Source organism: Acromyrmex echinatior, chromosome 3 (assembly GCF_024713525.1).
Source record: "Acromyrmex echinatior isolate Ae372 chromosome 3, ASM2471352v2, whole genome shotgun sequence".
NCBI lineage: Eukaryota > Metazoa > Arthropoda > Insecta > Hymenoptera > Formicidae > Acromyrmex > Acromyrmex echinatior.
This window is the reverse complement of record NC_141854.1, coordinates 21,059,025-21,081,270: the sequence shown is the minus strand read 5'-3', so window position 1 is coordinate 21,081,270 and position 22,246 is coordinate 21,059,025. Positions and strand designations below refer to the sequence as shown.

The window sequence follows — 22,246 nt, the reverse complement described above, 5'->3', positions numbered from 1 at the left end:
ACATTACGAGTAATGTTCATAACATCGTCAGAGAGTCTCAAGAAGAAAGAAGTTTCAGCATGACTGAACAACCAATGATAGTTTGTCAAAGAATTAGTAAGAGAGAAAGAGAAGACATCCTCTAATAATATGAAATTTCACAGTGAAACTTCTAGGGTCCATCATTAATCCAACACGAAGTCATGCGAAACGATGCTGAAAATTTTGCAATTCATAATCGGAAACAGCATGTACTGTATTTTGTTTCTCGTATTTTAGCACCAGCTACTTTAGCACCAGCTAATTGAAATAGATGGGAAATAGTTATCGTAAATCAATTTTTAATTAAAAATATCTTTGGTCTCTATTTTATGACTTATTTTTAAATGTTTTAGAATAATGTTACATTTTGTCGTCTAAACATAAAATTACGAAACTGTTACTTCATGTATATGTATTATTTATTTATCAAAAAGATACAGCTTTAATATTCGTAAAAATTTTTAATCGGAATCAATGTAATACTAATTTCAATTAAAACTGATAATATATGATACTAATCAGATACATTTTTTTCAAACTAAACACCAGCTCTTACCGGATAACGTTACATGCGAGATCGAAATTAACGTGCAACGTTGTGCAACGTTCTTATGCTTTTAAAATGTAGTAATAACGCACAATTTCCAGGAATTTCATTTATACACGTGTAAATTTCTCGAATGTAAAAAATTTATAAATGCAGACTTATTCTTTTCAAAGTGGAAGTTTTGAGATGAAATAGATTTAAAAGAATTCCATCTTTACATGAGATTGTATAAAAGACGAAATACATTGCTTTGTCAATGATTACGCAAATTTTAGTCGATTTCTTTAGCATTTTAACAATAGATAAATTGAATTCCACATGTGAAAAACGTCTATCGACCGTAAGATTATGAATTTTAATAATGAATTCTTCAACAAATCAATGCGATTTTTATCAAAGATTCATATACATGAAAAGCAGTTCTTAGTTATGCTATTCAATTACTTCCAGATAAAATCGTAAAAAAATTAATCTTAATTGTAAATCGTAAAATTAATCTTAATTGACTGAGAAAAGTCTCTCTAAATGTTAAATGACTAGAACGCACGCGAACGCACGTGTCGATGAGCTCGCACTGTCTCGCGCACCACTCTAAAGGTTTTCGATTTTCACTCCACAGGAAGGCTTCGCCCCACCATCATTTTCATTATAATACCGCGACAACATTTCAGAACCATTGGTCGGACCACAACCGGTCCATACAGTTGATCCGTGATCATCCAGCAGGACAGAAGCATCCATTTGAAGAAAGCACGTAGTCGAGCATCTTTTTTGTATTCATTTTTTTCTCTTTCTTTCTAAGAGCGGACGTAACATCATAAACGTCTGAAAGTTATCATGAACTTAAAAAAGTCGCATTATCGGGATTCTCTGATAGGCAACTCAGAAGTGAAGATGCAAATATAACGCGGTCTTGTTTAGACGTGATTAAGGATTCCATCGTCCAAATGCTGAAATAAATACGCAAGTTTTTTTGACAAATTAATAATATTTCTTGCAATGTTACGAGCATCCTGACAGAAAATCAATATTTTATTTGTTCAAAGTTAAATATTTTGTGAATTTTTGTCTATCAGTAAATCAAGAAGACCGACTGCTAAAAGAAGAGAAAATTTTTTACTGATCTTGACAATCGATTTCAAAGATTTGCCTAAATACCGATTATGTGGAGCTAGTGAATTTCATTCAAATTTTTTGTAAACGCTAAATACATTTTTTCTGTGAACATTTATGAGATAAATATGGGGAGCACAATGCATCTGCCGTTCCTAACTTTACTCATATTTTCCGCGAACTATATTTCTATCTATGCCGAAGAAATATCTACAAATATTCCGAACAACGCAACTGAGGAACCGACTCTTCGAGTACGAAGCTTGCCAATGACGATCAATGTAGTTGAAAAAAATTGGACCAGCCTGTCGGAGATGTTGGATGTTTTTAGTGCGCGTAATTTAGTAAGAAATTGGATCGAAGGAAAGTATCCGGTCGGAGTACAATGCGGCAAAGACATTACGACATACATCGATGCTCTAAAGAATGAAGAATTATGGGCTCTTAAAGGTAAGCTTCTTCCATTTTTGTTATATTCATTAATATTATTTTATTCAGTTGAACTGTTATTATTTTAATTCTAATTTTACAAATTCTCAAAAATTGATTAATGTCTCTCCTTTCTGTACATTAATATTTTTTTCTTTTTAATAAATTAAAATTTTTATGAAAATTGTGTATCTCAAGTATAAATAATATTTATATATACATATATATATATATTTTTTTTTTTAATGTTCCGTGTATATAATGATACAATTGATAATGATATATTGATACAATTTTTACCGATTGATTTAAAGTGGCTTATTTATTTATTACAAAAATAATAATATCGCTTGATAATTATTTTTATTATTTTCTCGAAAATAATTCGAGAAATTATTTGCTAATATAAGTTATCAAACTATCGATTTTTATCAAGTTATCAATTGATTTACAGTTTATTTAATGCTCAGTCAATATATAAATATATTACTTTAAATCACTAGTTTGTGTATTACTCGTAGCTTTATATGGTAGTGCTATTTTCTACCTTGCAGTTGAAGAGAGAATGAACGATCACAGAAGATAACCTTCATCCCTTTTTTATTACAAGAACAGGATTCTCTTCTTGAAACAAGTTGTTTGCCATACACAAGAAGTTATTTTTGATACTATATAGAATGTTGTTTTTGGTACATATGCTACAATTTGAATTGCAAACTTGTATTTTATAATTTAACGTTATCGATGCCTCTAGTTGCCTCTAGCATTATATAATTGTTATATCTATTTTTACGTTATAACAAGTACTCAATAATACGCGTTATTACTTTACATAATCAATTACGTTAATAATATATTTAATTTTTGATCTGATTACATTGTACGCTATCAAACGGTTTTGTACGTGCCGCGTGTATATGTAACTTCCTATGCATTACAACTTTCTCTCTCATGCAGCTTTCTACGTTACATTGCACTGCAGATAATCGTGCTAAATCATTTGGTGAGATGCGAGTTATTCGGACGATCCCCTTCCAGTTGCATCACGACTGTGGAAACAAAATGTTCACCGTTTATTGTAATGATAGAGTCTCCGAATTTAATTTTGCGGAATTCTAATTTGAGAACTCTATTAAGAAAAATATTTAATGTTAAGTATGATGAAGCCAATAGATTATGGCACTCTTTTCGTAACTTTCCCCGAGTAAATATCGATTTTGGGTTTGTTGAAAAAGTTTACCGTTAAGATTAAAGTCGGTTAAAGTTTTGAGAACACTGTTCTCGCGCTATACGGCAGAAATGGGACACTTCGACGTCAAAGTCATGTTGATGAACTGACCAGGAACATTCTCACTAAACAACGTCTGCTTTCCGGTTTCCTCCCGTTTGCCTACTTTCGTCACGAGGTTTCACTTTTAGCGAAGCGACACAAGAAAGAACCGATCAAACGTGTCGGCTTCACGTGAAACAGTCGATGCGATTTCATTTAACAAGTCACGCCTTCGATGCTCTTCACTTTCCTTGATCAATTGATACGTTTACTGAACGTACATACATAAATAATTGCAGATATATAGCGATTGCTTTTCTTTTTAGAAACATTAAGAACATTTTACTTGTACGTCGTTGGATTTTTTATTTTAATTTGATTTACTCGAACATCAGTAAATTTTTATCCGTAAGGATATGTATGTATATTAGTTACATATTTGTTATAATATTATTTTTCGTTAAAAAAAAAACGTTTATTACTGAAAGAATATCTTTGATATTTTTTAAAATTTGATCTTAAACTGCATAACAAAATTTAAGAAGAAATTTGCAGGACCTAATTTCATTTAGAAATTGATATAATCGAAGTAATATTAAAATATATAATCTGGTTAAATATTGCAGAATGTCGTTTCTTAAGATGCTAAAATTACGATTACAATCAGTCGTTACGTACTTTTCCTTTCGACGTTATGCCATATGAAAGTAGTGCGGCGAAAGTAAAGAGATGATATTTCAATTACATTTTGACGATGATTATTCAATACATAAATATATGTATAAATATTTATTAATTATACGTTTAATCTTATACATTTATTTTTTATAAATAATGAAATAAAATTCGCAGGAATACCAAAAATATTCCTAAATATATTTAGAGAAATCGATATATTCCAAATTTAAAATTAAACATATTTTAATGTGACATATAATGTGACATATATATTATAATTCGTTGCTTATATCAAATATAGAATATGTTTTAATATCTAATATTTATGAATATTGAAGAAATATTTGATTTATTAAATTTAAATATTTACATATCATTAATATTCAAATATTTATGACGCAAATGGGACAAATTAATTAACTTTTATTAGTTCTAATTCTAATTTTCTAGTTTATATTTATATATCTGTTCTTGAAAAACTTTATCTGTTCTTGAATCTTAATTACAAGATATTCAAATCATGCTGCTAACCGTACACACTATTAAATAGATGCTTAAAACTCGAAACTATTTAGATCGTTTCAGTATATTTAAATAAACGCCTTCTTTCTTCATATGAATTTCTTCACAAATAGGAACTTAAGAGAAAAGTCATCTACGATTCGGATAGATTCAAGATTTTAAGTGGGTCAGGGTTTCTTGCATTCATTCTTGCGAAAATGTCATGACTTTAGAAAAAGTTATTTTAAAAATATCGACAATTCGCGAAAAGAAATTAATAAACTGACATTTTACAATAAATAATACAATTTTTGCAAATGAGCACGTGAGATTTAATTACCGTTTTTTTTTCTCTCTTTCTCTCTCTACCGCCTTCTCTCTCGGTGATCATCTACGATCATATTGCGTATAAAAATCCAATCAAGGTAAAGGAGATGAACCAATACAAATAAACGAATTTCATTGAGCGTGGATGACGTTGCAAGTTTGAACGAAACTTTATATCAATAAATCAGATTTCATTTTTTATCGATATAAGAAACAAAAGTTCATTACGCTCGCTCATATTCGTTGGACCATTGTGAACGTTTCATGATCATTCGTCCTTGCCAGCTTGGTCTGAGTCCACCTTGAAGCAACGCTTCTTGACGACCGGAAGTTTCCATTCTCCTTAACCGGCCACTACTTTCACCCTCCACGAGCAACCAGTACCACCGTAATATTCGCAAATTTCGCGAACTTAATGCACGAGGAAAGGTGAAAGGCTCCGTTACGCTATAATGAGAGAACATTGTCCGAGGAAAGCGTAATCGTTATAATGCCTGAAGGACCATTTGTTTCGAACGCCATTCGCGCTCTTTCAACACGAACGCGTTACTATCTGTCTGCGCTGGCTGCGCTGTTTCTGTCTAGAAAATGTCACTTCCTGGTTTCTACAATGTTCTATTCAACAGATCAAAATCTGCTGAAAAAGATGCCACATTATTAATGCTGTATATTACCGTGTAAAACGCAACATAAAAGTCATATCCTGTATATTTGCAGAGACAAAGATATTTGTAAAAATACTTGATGTAATAAAGTTACACATTCTGTTTATTTATTTGTAGAGACAAAGATGTATGTGAAAATATTTCATGTAAAGCCTGAATATTTTATTTTTAGGGTATTTCTCAAGTTTCTGTAATTACAAAAAAAAAGAGATACAAAATTTTATTTTTAATCATTTTTAATCAATTTTCTCATGGCCTTGAAAAGCGCCAATCACAAGATCCATTCAAGTTACATAAATGATCTCTCTAAGTGATTAGATAAATAAAATTATATATACTAAGTAAATACGTAAGTATACACGTTTTACAATCGAGTTGCAAAGACGGAGATGCCACTTTACTGGCATTAGAAAGTGGTGAGCCCAAATCGGCATTGCAATTATCAAAATTATACTATTTGAAAAGAGAAAAAACATGACAGCGACAGTGGCAGCCGGCGGCGATGACATCGTAAGCTTTCGCTTTCGCGGAAACGCGTTTGTATTACTGGCCAAACAACTTGTTCCTCGTCAATATCCTGTTTATTTGCACGTATCCTCGTGATTACGCACAGATATTCGTAAAATTTACCATGTGCGATGACTCGCATTTTCCGAAGTGAATTATTATATTTACATTAAATCAAGCACGTTTTAAATTATATAAAACGATGAAGATATTTGATGAACTAATATCCATAAATATTAAAAATTATTTAAAATTTTTGAAATTTTCTTTTTAGAGCTAGAAATAAAAAGAACAATAGAGAAAATTTATTTATCTAGCGATCTTTCAGGTACGTGAATATGTTCCCGTTATACATACGATATTAAAGCTGATTAAGTAATTCCTGTGTTATAATGTATTACGCTATGTACAGAAAAACATTAATCACAGATTTGCAACTGACAGTGATTGATGCTAAAATTAAGTAAAATTAACTTATCAAACGATATCGATCCTATAATAATATCACTTTAACGGGACTGTTATTTGTTACCTTCCGTGTATTTTGTGACAATCTTTTTTATTTCAGACGGAAATACATTCACTATAGCAATTTATTACTTTTTGTACACTGAGAAAAATGTTTTATACAACAAGAAGTACACAGTAAACAAACAAAATGTATTTGATTTATATACAAATGTATGTGATTATACTAATCGGAATTCTAATTATGATTGAATTACTGGTTATCTCGACTAGAACATTTGATAGAATTAAATATAAGTATCTGATTTGCAGGATTGGCAAATAACGCGTTACTTCTCAGATAACATTTTACCGGCATTTTGCGGAAAATTTGCTTAAAAATGTTGCAAGCAATTTGCCAAAGGGTCTTCATTTGATAAAATATTGCAAGCAAAGAAACACACAAACTGTAATAGAATAACTTTACAGTAATTTTGCGGCAACAATTGTGGTAAAAATATTTGATTATAGTAATATTGCGATAAAATTGAAGCAATTTTACTTATCATCAAAAGTACAAATGTTAATTATGACAATATGCAGACAAAATTTTATTTAGCAAATGTTTTTGTCATTATCATGGCAACATTACGACAACAAGTGTCAGCAAATAAATTACACTGTTTTGCACAAAATGTTATCTGGGTTGTAACTCTTGTCGTTACTGTTATAAGTTACTTTTTTTAATAACGATTAGGTAACATTTTCCTCTGAAACGTTCATGACGCAGTTACATTTTTGGAATAATAGTAAAATAATAATAAATTTTATTAGTTTATTACCGTTACTTTATTTCTATTTACGTTTAAAGGTTTAATCATAACTAAGAGCATATATACATATGTGTGTGTGTGCGTGTGTGCGCGCATGTGTGTGTGTGTGTGTGTGTGTGTGTGTGTGTGTGTAATCATTTTTCTTGAGTTTTATTCCTCTACTAAAAAGTAAAATTCTGACATCTTTTTTGTATTTGCCGCAAGGAATTTAATAGTCTTTTTCATTGGCAGAATTAATGCGCATTCAGTGCACTATAATGTCAAGAAAAAAAAGTAACGACTCGTTACATTTTGAATGATAGTAACAATGATAAGTTAGAAAAAAGAATGATAACGAGTTATTTTTATTAGATACCTAACATTGCCTACTGATTTATACCATTCTGGTTTATGCAACAATTTTTTCGCGTATAGTATGATTGTCAGAACATATGATTGCGTAAAGAAAAAACAACAAAGATGGTAAAAATAAAAAAGTAAAATGTTTTTTTTAATTTCAGTAATTTCTCATTAAAAAATGTAATTTATTTAATTAAAGGACATGTAGATGTGGCATAATAAATGGGTTTCGTACTGTTACTTAATTAGCAGATAATGTTTTTAAAAATATTTTTAAAAATATTTTAAAAACATTTTTAAAAACATTTTTAAAAACGTTAAAAATAATGAGTTAAGTCATCTTTTTCTGATTAAAAAAACTTTATTTTATTAGGTGTTGGAATTAATTCGTAGCGTTTTACAAGTGATGGGAAGTACTTTCATTAATGTATTTTTTAATGCTCATGTGAAATAAATAACATTCTTTCATTAAAAAACGCTACGAATTAATTCCAACACCTAATAACTTTTGAAGAAACATTTTTTTAACGTTTAAAAAACATTTATTTAACGTTTGAAGAAATATTTCTTTTAACATTAAAAAAATGTTTTGAATCTCAAAATTATTTGAACAAAATTAGAAAAAATAACAATGTAAGATTTCTTTTAATTTATTTTTTTGATCGACAGTGCCTAAAGAGAGACTTTAGATAACTAATTTTATTAATTAATTCTAATTTTTAATTATATTTTAATTATATTTTTAATTATATTTAATCTTTTTCACTTACCGATCGGATTTTGAACCTAGGATCTTAAGCCATTACAACTAGCCACTTACAACTATCGATGCACATAATTCTTATTGTCTTGTTCTATATATGATACACTTAACACGCAATTATATTGTTTAATTTCTCTTCCGTGATTATTTTATTATTCCGACCCGTTTTTTATTAATTTGAGCTTTATAAAATAACATTTTTTTCATATTTATAATAAACGTCAGATAAATATTAAATAAATGTTTTTTTGATTATATTTTAAATAAATAAATAACAAAAAACAAACATTTATTAAACTTTTAAAAAAGATAAACTTTTAAAAAAAATTTAATAGACATTAAATAAATGTTTTCTTAAACCATTATTTCAAACAAATAATTAATGTGAAATAAAATATTTACTAAACGTTAAATAAACATGAAATAAATATTTCTTATTATCACATTTTAAATGAATAAATAATGTAAAATAAACATTTTATAAACGTTAAACAAACATTTAAAAAATATTTTTTTAAACCTTTATTTCAAATGAATAATTAATGTAAAATAAACATTTAATTAACATTAAATAAACATTTAAGAAATGTTTTTTCAAACCATTATTTTAAATAAAAAATGAATTCAAAATAAACATTAAATAAACGTTAAATAAACGTTAAATTAATGAATTTTAAAAACGAACCGTGAAAAATGTAAAATTAATGAGAAATAAATGTTTAAAAAATCATTTAAAAAAACATTTAAAAAAACATTGTCTGCTGATTGGGATAATTATATGATAAGAAGAAATTAAATCATCTAGATCGATTAGAACGTAACTAGATCGATTAGAATAGATAATAGTAGATAATGTTCGTTAAATGATCATAAAATAGCATAATCATAGGTTTTTTGAATACGTTAACATGTTCTATTAAATAATAATCTACATATAAGTATATTTTATTTCTTTATTTTATTTGTAATAATTAATTCTATTAAAGAAAAAAATGAAATATAGTTTAAACATAAATTTGTCAAAAAAATTTCTGTTTAGTAGTTTTTCTGGAGTAAATTTTGAATTTTCTCAATATCTTAATTTTTTACAAAAATAATTCTATATTTTAATCGAATTGCCAAATTGACATAAATAAAAAAGTAAACAAAAGAATGTCTATTGCGATCGATTATTTCACCAGCGGCCAATTGCAGATTCACTTTGGAATGTACTTATCTTATTGTTGCAATAGAGCAACCATAAATGACAGCTAAGGCGTTGCACTAGAAACGGATCGCGTTTCACTTTATATCAAGGTTATTATATTTCTGCGTATATCAAAAAAAGAAAGTTACCGCATTTCTCTCTCTTTGGTACAGATGTTTTACAATCCACATTCTCGCTTTTATTAAACGCTCATAAATCGTCAATTCAATATCTTGCTTTGTAAAAACTTGCATAAACGATAAAATTATAACTAGAAATAATTTCCTGTAATTTTAATTTTTTTTTTGCCAATTTTTCTTTAATTTTTTTGGTACAGAATATTACGACGGATTTTATATAGCCATAGATAAATACTACCTTTTAGTAGCAATTTATTGGCGATAGGTTGGGAATATATTGAACTAATATTTGGCCACACGCACACACACAATATTGTGTCATAATTGTGCTACTAAAAACATTTTAGAAACTGGTTTATGTTAATGATCTTATTTCAAATAATTGCAAATCGCAAGATAATACAGGCTGTTCTTAATTCTAATTGGATTTGTAATACAAACAAATTATTGTTTTTTTGTATCAGAAAGATAAATATATATAGATAATTTATATAGATAAATTATTAATTGAACTTGATTTTACTTTTAACTTTAAACTTTTTTAACTTTAAACTTTATTTTTAATAGTTATACTATGAAGAAAATATTGTTTTGAATGTCTTTACATTATGTATTTTATCTTAAGATAAGATTCACTAATAATCATCAATATTTTTATTAAAAATTACAGTACTTGAATAAGAACAATCGGTAAGTATATCGTCTTGCGATTTAATATTAAAAGGAGATTATTAATATAAACATTATTTTCTGAAATATAATCCGTAAAAAATTCATCGCAATATTCTATCCAAATAGCTACGAAAAACATTTCATTTGGCACCGTGAAAATGATGACCGATGATCGAGATGAAAATCAAAATCAGCAGGTATATTTTGTGTGGAGTGAGAGTCAAAAAAATTTTAAATTAACAAAATAAATAAAGTTTTATTTAAAATTAAAATTTCAGAACCTGTAACGAATCTTCTGAATTCTGATGAAAAAGATTGAACGCTTTCACCAGAACATTGTGTGAAACAAAAAAATCGTGTGCTTTCTTTTTCAATTAGTAATCAAGGATGCTTATTTGAAGTCCTTAGTGCGATCTGCATACCTAAAATTATAATTCTGTGTCAAACAGATATTAATATTACTGGTGCTAGTTAAACAGTATGTAACATTATCATGCCAATCAGATATGTAAAGTACAAATAGAGTTTCTCTTTCCAAACTACTTTCTACATATTATACACACACACACACACACACACACACACACACACACACACATGCGCGCTCGTGTGTGTGTATGTGCCATCAAAAAGTAAACAATAAAAGCTTGTGATAAAGCCGAAAATAGAAGTACATACAGAAGCAGGAAAACTAAATATATTTTGGTTGAATAAAATATTCGGTTTTATCCATGTCCTCTACTTAGTATGAATATACATCTGATCTTTAATTAATAAATATTATTGACCATTATTAAATGATTACCAAACTATTTTATTATTATTAATTTTTATAATTATCATAAAAAGCTTAAAGAAAAATATATATAGTGGAATATTATATGTATTCTACAATAAATGGATTGTAATTATATCAGTTAACTTAATAATTCTAGAGACATCATTTTAATTGTATTCTTATAAATGAAATAATTTTCATTATTACAAATTTTTATTGCTACATTCAGAAACGTTAACTATATACGATCTTATATCATGGCCAAGTACAACTTTGAATTCTTATTACACAACTGTCTATTAACAGTATTGGTTATATATATGTTGCAAAAATATGGAATGTAAAGGTCTTTAAAGTTGAGCAAACTGTAAATTGGGCAATGAGAATTCTAGTTCGCAAAATAGCTGTTAAAATTCCACTTAAGAGAAACAGGAGCGGTAAAGTGCAATGTCATTATCTCGGCACGTTCACTTTCTTTTGTAACTTTCGATACTCGAGTGTCGGCACAGTATAAGATTTACTACTTGGCCTTCCTGTTTATAAAATTTGTTGCAAACCCAGCAATAAACTCAAATAATTAATTTCTAATCTAATTTGAATATCTGAAACTTTCAGAGAGATGTAATTAAAGTAAATATTATTTAATAATCCAAGAATTTCTAAATATATTACGACTATTCACACAAAATTTAAAACATTGTTGCCAAGCGTATGCAATAGTAAACTGAAATAAATAAAGATATATAATATTTTCAAAAGTATGAAGGTATATATATATATATATATATATATATATATATATATATACATATGTACACATATATTTTATATATATATATATAATATTTTTTATGTTAATAAATTAATTATCATTATTTTAGCATAAAGTATGAAATATGATAATCTATTTAGTATAAAGACTAATAAATAAAATAATAAGCTACTTAATACATTGCACGTGAATAAAATATGATATAAAATTACCACTATTTTCCCCAAGACTCAATAAGATCAAACATTCATGTAATATTACACATTTATGTTTCGGACGAAAATAAATTGAATTACAAGGCGAAACTGAACTTGACTTTAGAATGTTCTGCAATGAAACTGAATTATTATGACGTGAAATTTATTGTCATGCTAATGACAGTATGAATCCGCGTTGTGTCACGATTCATGAAACGATGATAGTGAATGTTAATCAATAAGTGAAAGTCTATTGAAATTGAATTTAAAAAAATGTAAAATTTTTCCAATGTTATTTTTATTTTTACTATTTCCGTCAGATTTTTGCATAAAAATTCAAACAATTTTACATTGTAAACTTATATATTGTAATTTTGATAAAACTAAATTAAAGAAATGTTTTTAAGAAATTTTTTTATAAAACATCGTAGAATATGATCATAAAATCAAAATCTATTTGCTAAATTGAAACAAACATAGACACATTTATATATATAAATAAGTTGACAATTTTTCCAGCTTAATTTTGCATATGTTTAAGTAATTGATAATTTTCATTCTAATTGATAAAATTGATTTTTTCTTTTAAATTAAAATTAGCTGATATACTTTAATACTGTTAATAGATAATACTTTATACTTTATACTTATAATCAAATAGAAAAAAATTATATTTTAATATTATTTAAAAAATCATACTATACGTCCAATTCCAAGGTCATAAATTTCATCTTTGTTAAGAAAGATGAAGAAATTTTATAAGTAACATTTATTATTAATAGTACAATCAACAAACTGAAGGTTGTTTAAATAAAAATTAATTATTGTTATATTAGTATAAATTGTTTAAATTAAAATTGATAATTTTTTAGGTATTTTTTACTATCTTATTTTATCATCATAAATTCGATTAAAATTATTAATTAATTAAAATTAATTTAAATGAAATTCGAAAGAATCAATTACTAGAACTTGATATCATATTGTACTGCACCATAAAATTTTACCGAACCGAAAGTAGGGAATGGGTGCCGGACGAAAAAAGTAAAAGATATCCGGAATGAATCGGAGCGAAAACACTGATGACGCCGACCACAGCTGTAGCCGCAAGCATGACGTAACGGAATCGCGATCGAGCTAAGACCTATGTAATGTAAACCTGTAAATTTACCACCGTACTGACGATTAGATAATATCTTTTACTTCCTGAATAGAAAGTGAATACTTCATTGAAGTCACTCCGAACGTAAGTCTCGCCGTCTTTGCGCCTTCCCAATAACGATCACGATTGCATTACGTGTTGTTCACGATAACAAGAGTACTTTATTACATCACTTGTAAAAAAGCTCGCATGCTCACAACGATTATGCAGCCTGGTTATTTAATCAGGTAGAAATTACGCACTGCGTCTCGGCATTTAAGCAAAGATTACTAATTTCATATTAGATAATAACCAGCTAATGGTGCTGGCTAATTTATGGACCATATTACGTACCGCAACATTTCGCTATGTGGATATGATAATTGTTTCATTTATATATGTAATTATATATAGCGCAATGTTTTACCAACTTATATGCTCTGAAACTTTCAGAATTTTAATGCTTCCACAAGGCCCATCAAAAATCTCCATTAATTATATAACAAACAGTCTCACAAAACAAACAACTTCCATTCTTGCCATACTGTAGCTTTTTTAATATTATACAAACAAATTCTTTATCCTTACATCCTTATCCACTGTGATGAAAAAAAAAACAATATTTTTATTTTAAATCCTTTCAAAACATTACATCTTAGGAGCAATAATTAATTATATATGTCCTATATTAGACACCCACAAGATTAAAAAAATAAAAACTCACATGAATATTAAACTCTATTATTTACTTATAAAACATAATTAATTATTATCTTTTAAGACAACTCAAAATACATAAAGATACGAGAAAAGAAAGCGTTACGAGAAAGTCTTGCAATTCTACTTATGATACGTGACTAGATTTTTATTTAATCTTTTATTGTAAAGTCGAGGTTGAATGCGACCCACGGTTTTAAAATTTACTTTAAAATGCGATTATTTGTTATTCAAAATTCATAATTAACAATTGGTGGTATTTTAATTAGATTAATGAAAGATTTCTGATATTTAAATAAAACTATATTTGAATAAAGAATTATATAACAAATGAAAGCAAGATTATTACTATTGATTTTAAAACGCACATTTTTATTGCAAAAGATTCTTGTGTGTAGAAATTTCGGATTTTTATTTTATTTAATACAGATCTTAATAAAAAATAACTTTTGCTTCTATAATAATAAGTTTAATTCATTATTCGAAAGATGTGATATGGACTTTGTACTATATTTTTAAATATAGCAGAAATGTCTATATAATTTCTGCTATATAGCAAAATTTATAATTTTATAAGTTATTTAAATTTAAAGCAAAAATGTCTAAACGTACTTTTGTTATTTAAAATAAAATATAATTATGAAACATTCTTTGATGATAAATTCCTTCTTATTTCAGTTGATGATGCATCTGGTAGATTCACTAATGGATTTTTCTGGGGTAATACTTATTTTACGGGATCAGCTACTGAATGTGACTACATTGGAACAGATTGGAATCCATCATATCATACATATTCAAAAAATCACATAAAAGATCCTAAAGTTACAATCAATACAGGTCTTAGCGGAGCTAGTACCTGGTCCACAGACTCCGTGGAAGTGCCTTTTCAACTGGGATTTTATATGCTAAAACTTTCTGTAAACGTATCTTGCACACCAGTAAGTATCATCGATATGTTACAAATTTACATGTATAATTTACGAATACAAATATCTTAAAAATATTCTCTATTTTAACTTATTTTATATCTATTTTTTCTTTCTCATAAATATGAAGAAAATTCATATACCATTGTTTACATAAAGTTACTAGTTTTAGTATACTAAAATATAAATATAATATATTAATGATATTAAACATTAAATATTTCTAAAAAATATAAAACTTAATATTTCTTCTGGTTTAACATAAATACGAAATGCGAAATTCTGTTTTTTATAAAACGTAAGGTTCTCAAAAAAACTTAGCAGAAAAGTAGGTCGATACATTGTTATAAAAAAATGTTAATATTTTTAATATCTTGATAATTGTTTTTAAATATACATATTAAATATACATAAGTCAAAGTTTCATTACAAATGTAATATATAATTTTATCAAAAACTAAAAGACATATTTCTCAAATTCTTGAGTTATTGCTCAGTTTTAAGGAAACATATTGATTCAGAAAGAATCAATTTTCAATTTAAAAAAGTTTTCAATATAAAAAAATATGCTGTTTTCTCATTAGACAAAACTGATTCATTTGGGTGTTTGTCTGCCGTTCTCGTGCACTGCTTCCGACGTCGCCGTGATCGGGAAACTCGCCGCAAGCGAATTTGCAGCAAAGCATTCGACGATTGAAAAAGTTAGAGACCAGCATACTTCATACGATATGTACACAGATCCAGTTTTCTGGGTTCTATTGTAAGTTTATGAAAATAATATTCTTAACTATTTACAATTACTTGCATTTGACTATTTGATTATCACAAAAGACAAGTCATATTTTGCAAAGACAAAAATATATAAAATTTATATAATATAATTTATATATGACCTTTATTAATATTGTTATATATTAAAAGATAAATAGTGATACAATATTTTATTGATTAAATATACACGAGCAAGCAGATGCAAAAATTAGAATTTAATGCGTTTTAGCGGTGTCAGTATAGTGGTTCTAATATTGATGATTCTTGGCACCGGATACGATTATTATCTATCGAAAAAAGCAGCCTGTAAGAGCAATGTAATCTATGATTTGGAGAAACATGGAAAACTCGATCATCTTACTAATGGCGATCGGAAGGTCATAAATGGTAAAAAAAAGGCAATATTCATGTCTAAGAATTTTTTGATCACCTATTAATCATTTATTATCACTTGTACCATTTGGTACGAGGTAGTATGAATGTACAATATTAAAATAATGAAAATTCTTGCTCCTTATAAAGAAATATTGTAGAGCGTTCATGCATTTTTTATGCATATATTCTTTAATTAATTTAAAATTATTTTTTTAGTTCTTTTAAAAATTTGATCTGTAGTTTTTTTATATTTAATATTTCTTTATAAATTTTTAAATATTAAAATTGATTAAAAAAAGATGAATTTTTAAAATTAAATAAACAAGATTTGAATATACATACATGGAATTAAAATCATTAGGTTTTAATCTTGGAAACTAATTTTTAAAGAGACATCTATTCCGGAAAAATAAGAAATCATGTAAGTAGAAAAAAATACGAGGAATCTAAAAGATTGTGTAAACTGAAAATTATAAAATTATAGATGCACGAGACATAAAATATAGTCTTGCTTTCAGTAATATAACTGCTTTGAGAAAAATCATTATTAATTTATTATTATACTAATTCATACTACAGTAATTCTTAGAAATTATAATTAAAAAAATGTTATAATTAAAACAATTAACATAGTAATAGATACCTCATATCATAGAAATACAAATTAATAATGTACGACTTACAGACCAGACAAGACAAGGACGGTATTAAAAGTCACATGATATATTATTATATTCCGTAGCCGTTCAAGGTGAGGTCTACCTTCCTGTTCCAGTGGCAGATTCTAATAGCAATGGTGTGCAGTCGATCAATAATAACAATGGTCTCGAGAATGGTTTGCAACCGTCTACCAAAGAAGAGCAACATCTTAGTATGTTAAATCATAGTCTTATTCATTAAGTGTAGAAATATCCCGAGAAATATCATAAAGGATAAACGAATTAAAATGTATATCTCAAGAAATCTATAATAATTTGCGAACTTAAAAATTGAACATTTATTCTGTATAAAATTATAAGCAAGACTAGATTTTTCTTCGTCTGTTTTTAATTTGTATTGATTTAATTTAATATACAATTAATATATAATTAATTAACTAAATTAATTAATTAAAAATAAAGACATAAAAAGGATTACTTATAAATAATAAACTTACTTATGTTATAACATAATAGTGAATATCCATATTCAAAGTATTCTTTTTTTCTAATTTCAATCATAAAAATTAAATATCAAAGCAGAAATAAATCAAAGCAGAAAGATAAAATGGAAATTAATAATTATAAGATTATTCCTTTTTTTATTCAGATTAAAATTATATAATATAAATTATATACATGATACAATTTTATTTGTTTTTTTTTAATTAGTATATCCGTTGCGATACAACGTACCTTTCAACTTTTTTATTATTTTTGTAGGTATTTTCGAAGAACTTCTACTTTCTTTCTCCGTTCCTGCTAATATGAAGATTATCTGCGACCGTAATGTTGGCAGTGATACTATTAGCACTGTTCACGGGCTCCGAGCGATATCGATGGCCTGGGTCATTCTTGGACATACATGCATTATCGTTTTTAAGTATTCGGATAACATGGAATATCGCAAAGTGGTAGAGAAGCGATTCCTCTTCCAGACCATCACAAACGGCGCTTTCAGCGTTGATACATTTTTCTTCATGGGCGGTTTGCTCGTGAGCTTTCTGTATTTCAGAACCAATGCCAAGGGAGATCTAAAGAGACTCACGCAGGGCACGCGAGGCTTCGCCGCAGGCACCCTAAAATTTATTGGACTCCTTGTGTATCGATTTTGTAGGCTCACCACGCCGTATATGTTTATTCTGGGCGTAGTCGAGATCTCGATGAAATATTTCTACACAAATTCCGTTTTTGAGCCTCCTACAGCAGATCACTATAACTGTCCCAATTATTGGTGGAGGAATTTGCTTTATATCAATACTTGGTTTCCCGTCGATCAAATGGTGCGTGTTTTTTTTTATTTATTCCCTATTGCAGAATTCATAATTCTTTATACTTTTCGGATGTTGGCTGCATAATTATTTTTATAATGCAATATTTTATAAAAATAATTATATGATATAGAATTTTAATTTCATGTTTTATCTTTCTAATTTTAATTTGATCTCTGTATTAATCTTTTTTTAATTGATCCTTTTTTGGAGATTTGCTAATCTTATCATATCTCCATCAAACAAAGATGTAAGTTTATATTGTAATGTTATAGTGTATGCTCTGGAGCTGGTATTTAGCAGACGATACACAGTTTTATATTGTGGGTGGAGTGATTTTGATACTGGCTACAAATCACTTCAAAATTGCAGCTTCCGCGTTAGTCGGTTTGTTAGTAAGCTCATGGATAACTACTGGCTATATTGCTTTAGTTAATAATCATATGCCGAGCATGGATGATCCGTTGGCCCTCTTTGACAAAATCTACGATAAACCGTGGACAAGATTAGGTCCTTATCTGATTGGCATGAGCGTCGGCTACTTTCTCTTTAAGACTGATTGTAAAGTGAAAATGTCTAAGGTATGATGTTTCCGAGAGAAAATAAATTCAACGAACGTATCTAAAACAATTTAAAAACTGTGAAAGATTATGATTATATCTTTTAGATCTTTATGATCCTTATATTGTCTGAACATTCTTCTTTGATGCAAAATTATAAACTTAGTTTCTACTTTCTTACTTAGAAAAGATTTTAAATGTTATCATTTCTAGACTACCGTCGTTGTTGGATGGCTCTTGTCTTCTGCGTGTCTCTTGAGTTTGCTTTATGGTCTATATGAGGCAGAACTTACACCAGTCACTGGAGCTGTGTATTCATCCTTAAGTCACAGCGCGTGGGCGCTAGGTTTAGCGTGGATCGTAATAGCATGTAGTACTGGCTACGGAGGTGAGAAATAAATACATATTTGTTGATCAATCATCGAATTAACTGTAATAAATATTAGATTGATCAATTTGTGTGAACTACACTGAGATATTAAATCAATACTGTTTCAGGATATGTAAATAAGATTCTATCGTGGCCGCTCTTATATCCATTCAGCAGAGTGACTTATTGCTCCTATCTAATTCATCCGCTTGTGATTCGTCTAACCGCTATGAATCTAGACTCTCCGTTTCACTTAGGAAAGGATATAATGGTAAGTTTGCAGTTGAGAAGAAAATTTTATGATTAATGATTAACAGCGGATTATCATAAAACACTTTATTTTTCAGATGATAACATTTCTGGGGCAGCTATCGCTGTCGTACGCATTGTCGTTTATAGTGTCAATCGCTTTTGAAGCACCGGTGGTCAGTATGCTGAAAATTGTCTCACCGAAAAAGCGAAAACGTATACAGTAGAGATTAAAGTATATTTAATACATGTCATACATTCTTGTACAATTATTTATACGATCTTATTTACACATTATATATAGATTTCATAAAGATCAGTGAAGAACAATGATAAAATATCGCAAACACATTATTATACATATACATATGTATTTTAATACCATTTATTTGATTTGTTTCAAATATGTAAGAAATAGATTTTTTGTGTATTGCTAGATGTAAAATAAATTATTTCTCTTTGTATATAAATTCCAATATGAACAATATTTCATTAATGAAGAAAAATGCTTTGGAAAAAAGAGTATATATATATATATATATATATATATATATATATATATATATGTATATATATAAATATATATACACTTCAATAGTGTCGACTTATTTGAACTAAATGCAATTGAATATATAAAAAAAGTACAATCTTTATTAAACAATATCTTTTTTATGAAATAATAAAATAAAAAATAAATATTTATGTTTCTTACTTGCTTACATTATCATCCTATGCATAACATAATCTTTAATACTAACATTACATATTAATATGAAAAATTATTATCCCTTACAAAGCACCCTCTATCGCAACTTCTGTATTAACATCAACAAAATATGCACCTTCGTTAACAAATCGCTTGAATTTCTGCATAGTATCCGCATCGAATATATTTCGCTCCGCTTGAGATAAACATTTCACAACTTCATATTTTGCATCCTTACATTCTTTAAACGATTCAATATTTCTATCTAATAGGAATTCTACCAAACCAGGATACGTGGATATGTATTCCTGTCCCCATACTTGAGAACTAATAACCGCTAGCACCTCCAATCCAGCCTGTCTGATATCAGCAAATGGTTGTCTGCATATCGCCACAATCATTCCCAATGGATCGTCGCACAGCGAATCAAACCACAGCTTCGTTAAGGATAAAATTCTGTTGTCCTGCTCAACTCTCTTGACCTCAAGTATAAGGGCAAGATTGTTCAAACCGCGAATTCTCAAAGCAGTCGGCATTCTCTGTACCATCTCAGCAATTTTCTTAAGAGCACTCGGCATCGCTTCTCCTAGAGCTTGCAACGCATACTTTCCTTCAATGCTCGCAGACACATATCCTAGAGTATCTAATGCGGGGCCCAAGATATTCTGATCTCCACTGTCTATCACATCGAAAAGCGCAGAGATTATCACGGGATATCTGACAAATAACTCGTTAGGCCAGTGACGAGCAACGTTACCGAAAAACTTCATTAATCCGGGAATCAAAAGATTTGACAAAGGATTCTCATTGACTTGTGATATTTTTTGGACTAACTTGCTCAACACCTCTTGTTGCTCCAGATAACTCAGACCTTCCTCGAATACAGCTAATTGAGTTAATATTTCCAAGGCATTCAATTGAAGCAGTATATCTTCGTTTTCTAGTATATTGATTAAACTGTTCAGAAAACCTGACTGGGCTGATACTTCCAAAGCCTCTTGAGATGTCTTGGCTATGTCCACAATCACTTCATAAACACGAAAGCTAATGGTATCATTCTGCAGCAGCCTGGCAAATGTTCTCAGGAGCTCGCCCTTATATAAAATATGTAAACCATTTGGATTTTCTCCAATTTTTTTCACTATGCTCATCGCACATTCAGCGACATTCAAGTCGTTATCGCTGATTCTGTTTATAATTGAAATCAAAAGAGTGGTGTCTGAGAGTAACTGAAATATCTTTTGTGGATGCAAAGCTGTACGCGAAAACTCACGTAGCACAAGTAATCTCACACTAGCATTTGGATTAGTTATTAAAGCAGATACTTCGATTAAATATCTCTGATAAATTTCCCCAGGTTCCAGCATGCTAAACAAGATGGTCAGAATATCGCATATCTGCTCTATAACTTCTCTGTAAAAAAGAAAAGTAGAATTCTTTTTGTTCTTAATAGCAAACTTCAGAATTATATTATGTAATTAATATAAAATTCTTATAATAAAAGGTAGAAAATTTAGTATCATATTCTAAGAGAAAAAATAGTTACATATAAAGTAACAGTTTAAATATTTATAAAATAAAAAGATTGAAATGTTATATAAATAAGGCAGTTGTTTACACATACAATGTGACAATCAAGAAATTATTGAAACTAAATGACTTAATGTAATAAACAGAATGAAATAAATATAATGCCACTTTGCCAAAGAAACCCATCAATTTATCTAAACAGAGATTCTTCTATGAATTCGTGTATCCATTTATTATAAAATAATAGTTATTTATTTATAATAATTATCTGATTGTCACCCCGTAAATGCATATGCATTAATAAGACAATAACGTCTACATTTAAAAATAAATGATTAAAGCTTACATGAGCAGTAATTGTATGTGCATAAATTATCGTCCATGACAATTACAAAAATTTCACCTATCAATCGTACCTGTCATTCGAGGTTAGTTGCGAATAAATTGGCCTGTAGTCCAAACTACGAGCGATCTGCTCAGCATCCCGATTGTTCAAAGCGCTGAATTTGATTTTGATATCCGTGAGAACATCCTTTTTGTCCTCGATATTGTTTAATTCGCATAGATGCAGGATTTTCGCTTGGTACCACTCCGCCATAGTCATTTCATTGACAATTGACTCTTCTAGCAGTGTTTTCAACTATTTTCGAGTGCAAGAATTTAACCTACCCTAATCTAACCGTCATAATACAGAATAATCTCATATATTCTACTTTATGATTGGACGAGGTCACGTGGTACTTT

The 22,246-nt window shown here is 28.5% G+C and overlaps 2 protein-coding genes and 1 long non-coding RNA gene across 4 annotated transcripts; 1 reads left to right on the top strand and 2 right to left on the bottom strand.

Moving 5' to 3' along the window:
* The first annotated feature begins 1,245 nt into the window (after window positions 1-1,245).
* Window positions 1,246-19,736, top strand: LOC105146180 (nose resistant to fluoxetine protein 6). 2 transcript variants are annotated; one of them, XM_011056273.2, is made up of 10 exons: window positions 1,246-2,131; window positions 14,722-14,984; window positions 15,557-15,732; window positions 15,973-16,130; window positions 16,894-16,989; window positions 17,540-18,099; window positions 18,363-18,668; window positions 18,861-19,035; window positions 19,146-19,288; window positions 19,365-19,736. In XM_011056273.2, exons 1-10 carry the CDS (start codon window positions 1,810-1,812, stop codon window positions 19,491-19,493), a joined length of 2,328 nt encoding a protein of 775 aa, XP_011054575.1. In that variant the 5' UTR covers window positions 1,246-1,809; the 3' UTR covers window positions 19,494-19,736. The 2 variants fall into 2 exon arrangements, with proteins under 2 accessions (XP_011054575.1, XP_011054574.1); XM_011056272.2 differs by having other exon boundaries at window positions 16,861-16,989.
* On the bottom strand, window positions 16,162-17,654 carry LOC147910338 (uncharacterized). The gene is made up of 2 exons (XR_015544605.1): window positions 17,513-17,654; window positions 16,162-16,965 (listed from the first exon to the last, which is right to left on the bottom strand). It is a non-coding gene; the product is annotated as an uncharacterized LOC147910338 (long non-coding RNA).
* Window positions 19,339-22,243, bottom strand: LOC105146181 (26S proteasome non-ATPase regulatory subunit 5). Its single transcript, XM_011056274.2, has 2 exons — window positions 21,919-22,243; window positions 19,339-21,385 (listed from the first exon to the last, which is right to left on the bottom strand). The coding sequence occupies exons 1-2, from the start codon at window positions 22,104-22,106 to the stop codon at window positions 20,056-20,058; spliced, it is 1,518 nt and encodes a 505-aa protein (XP_011054576.1). The 5' UTR covers window positions 22,107-22,243; the 3' UTR covers window positions 19,339-20,055.
* Window positions 22,244-22,246: the final 3 nt, after the last annotated feature.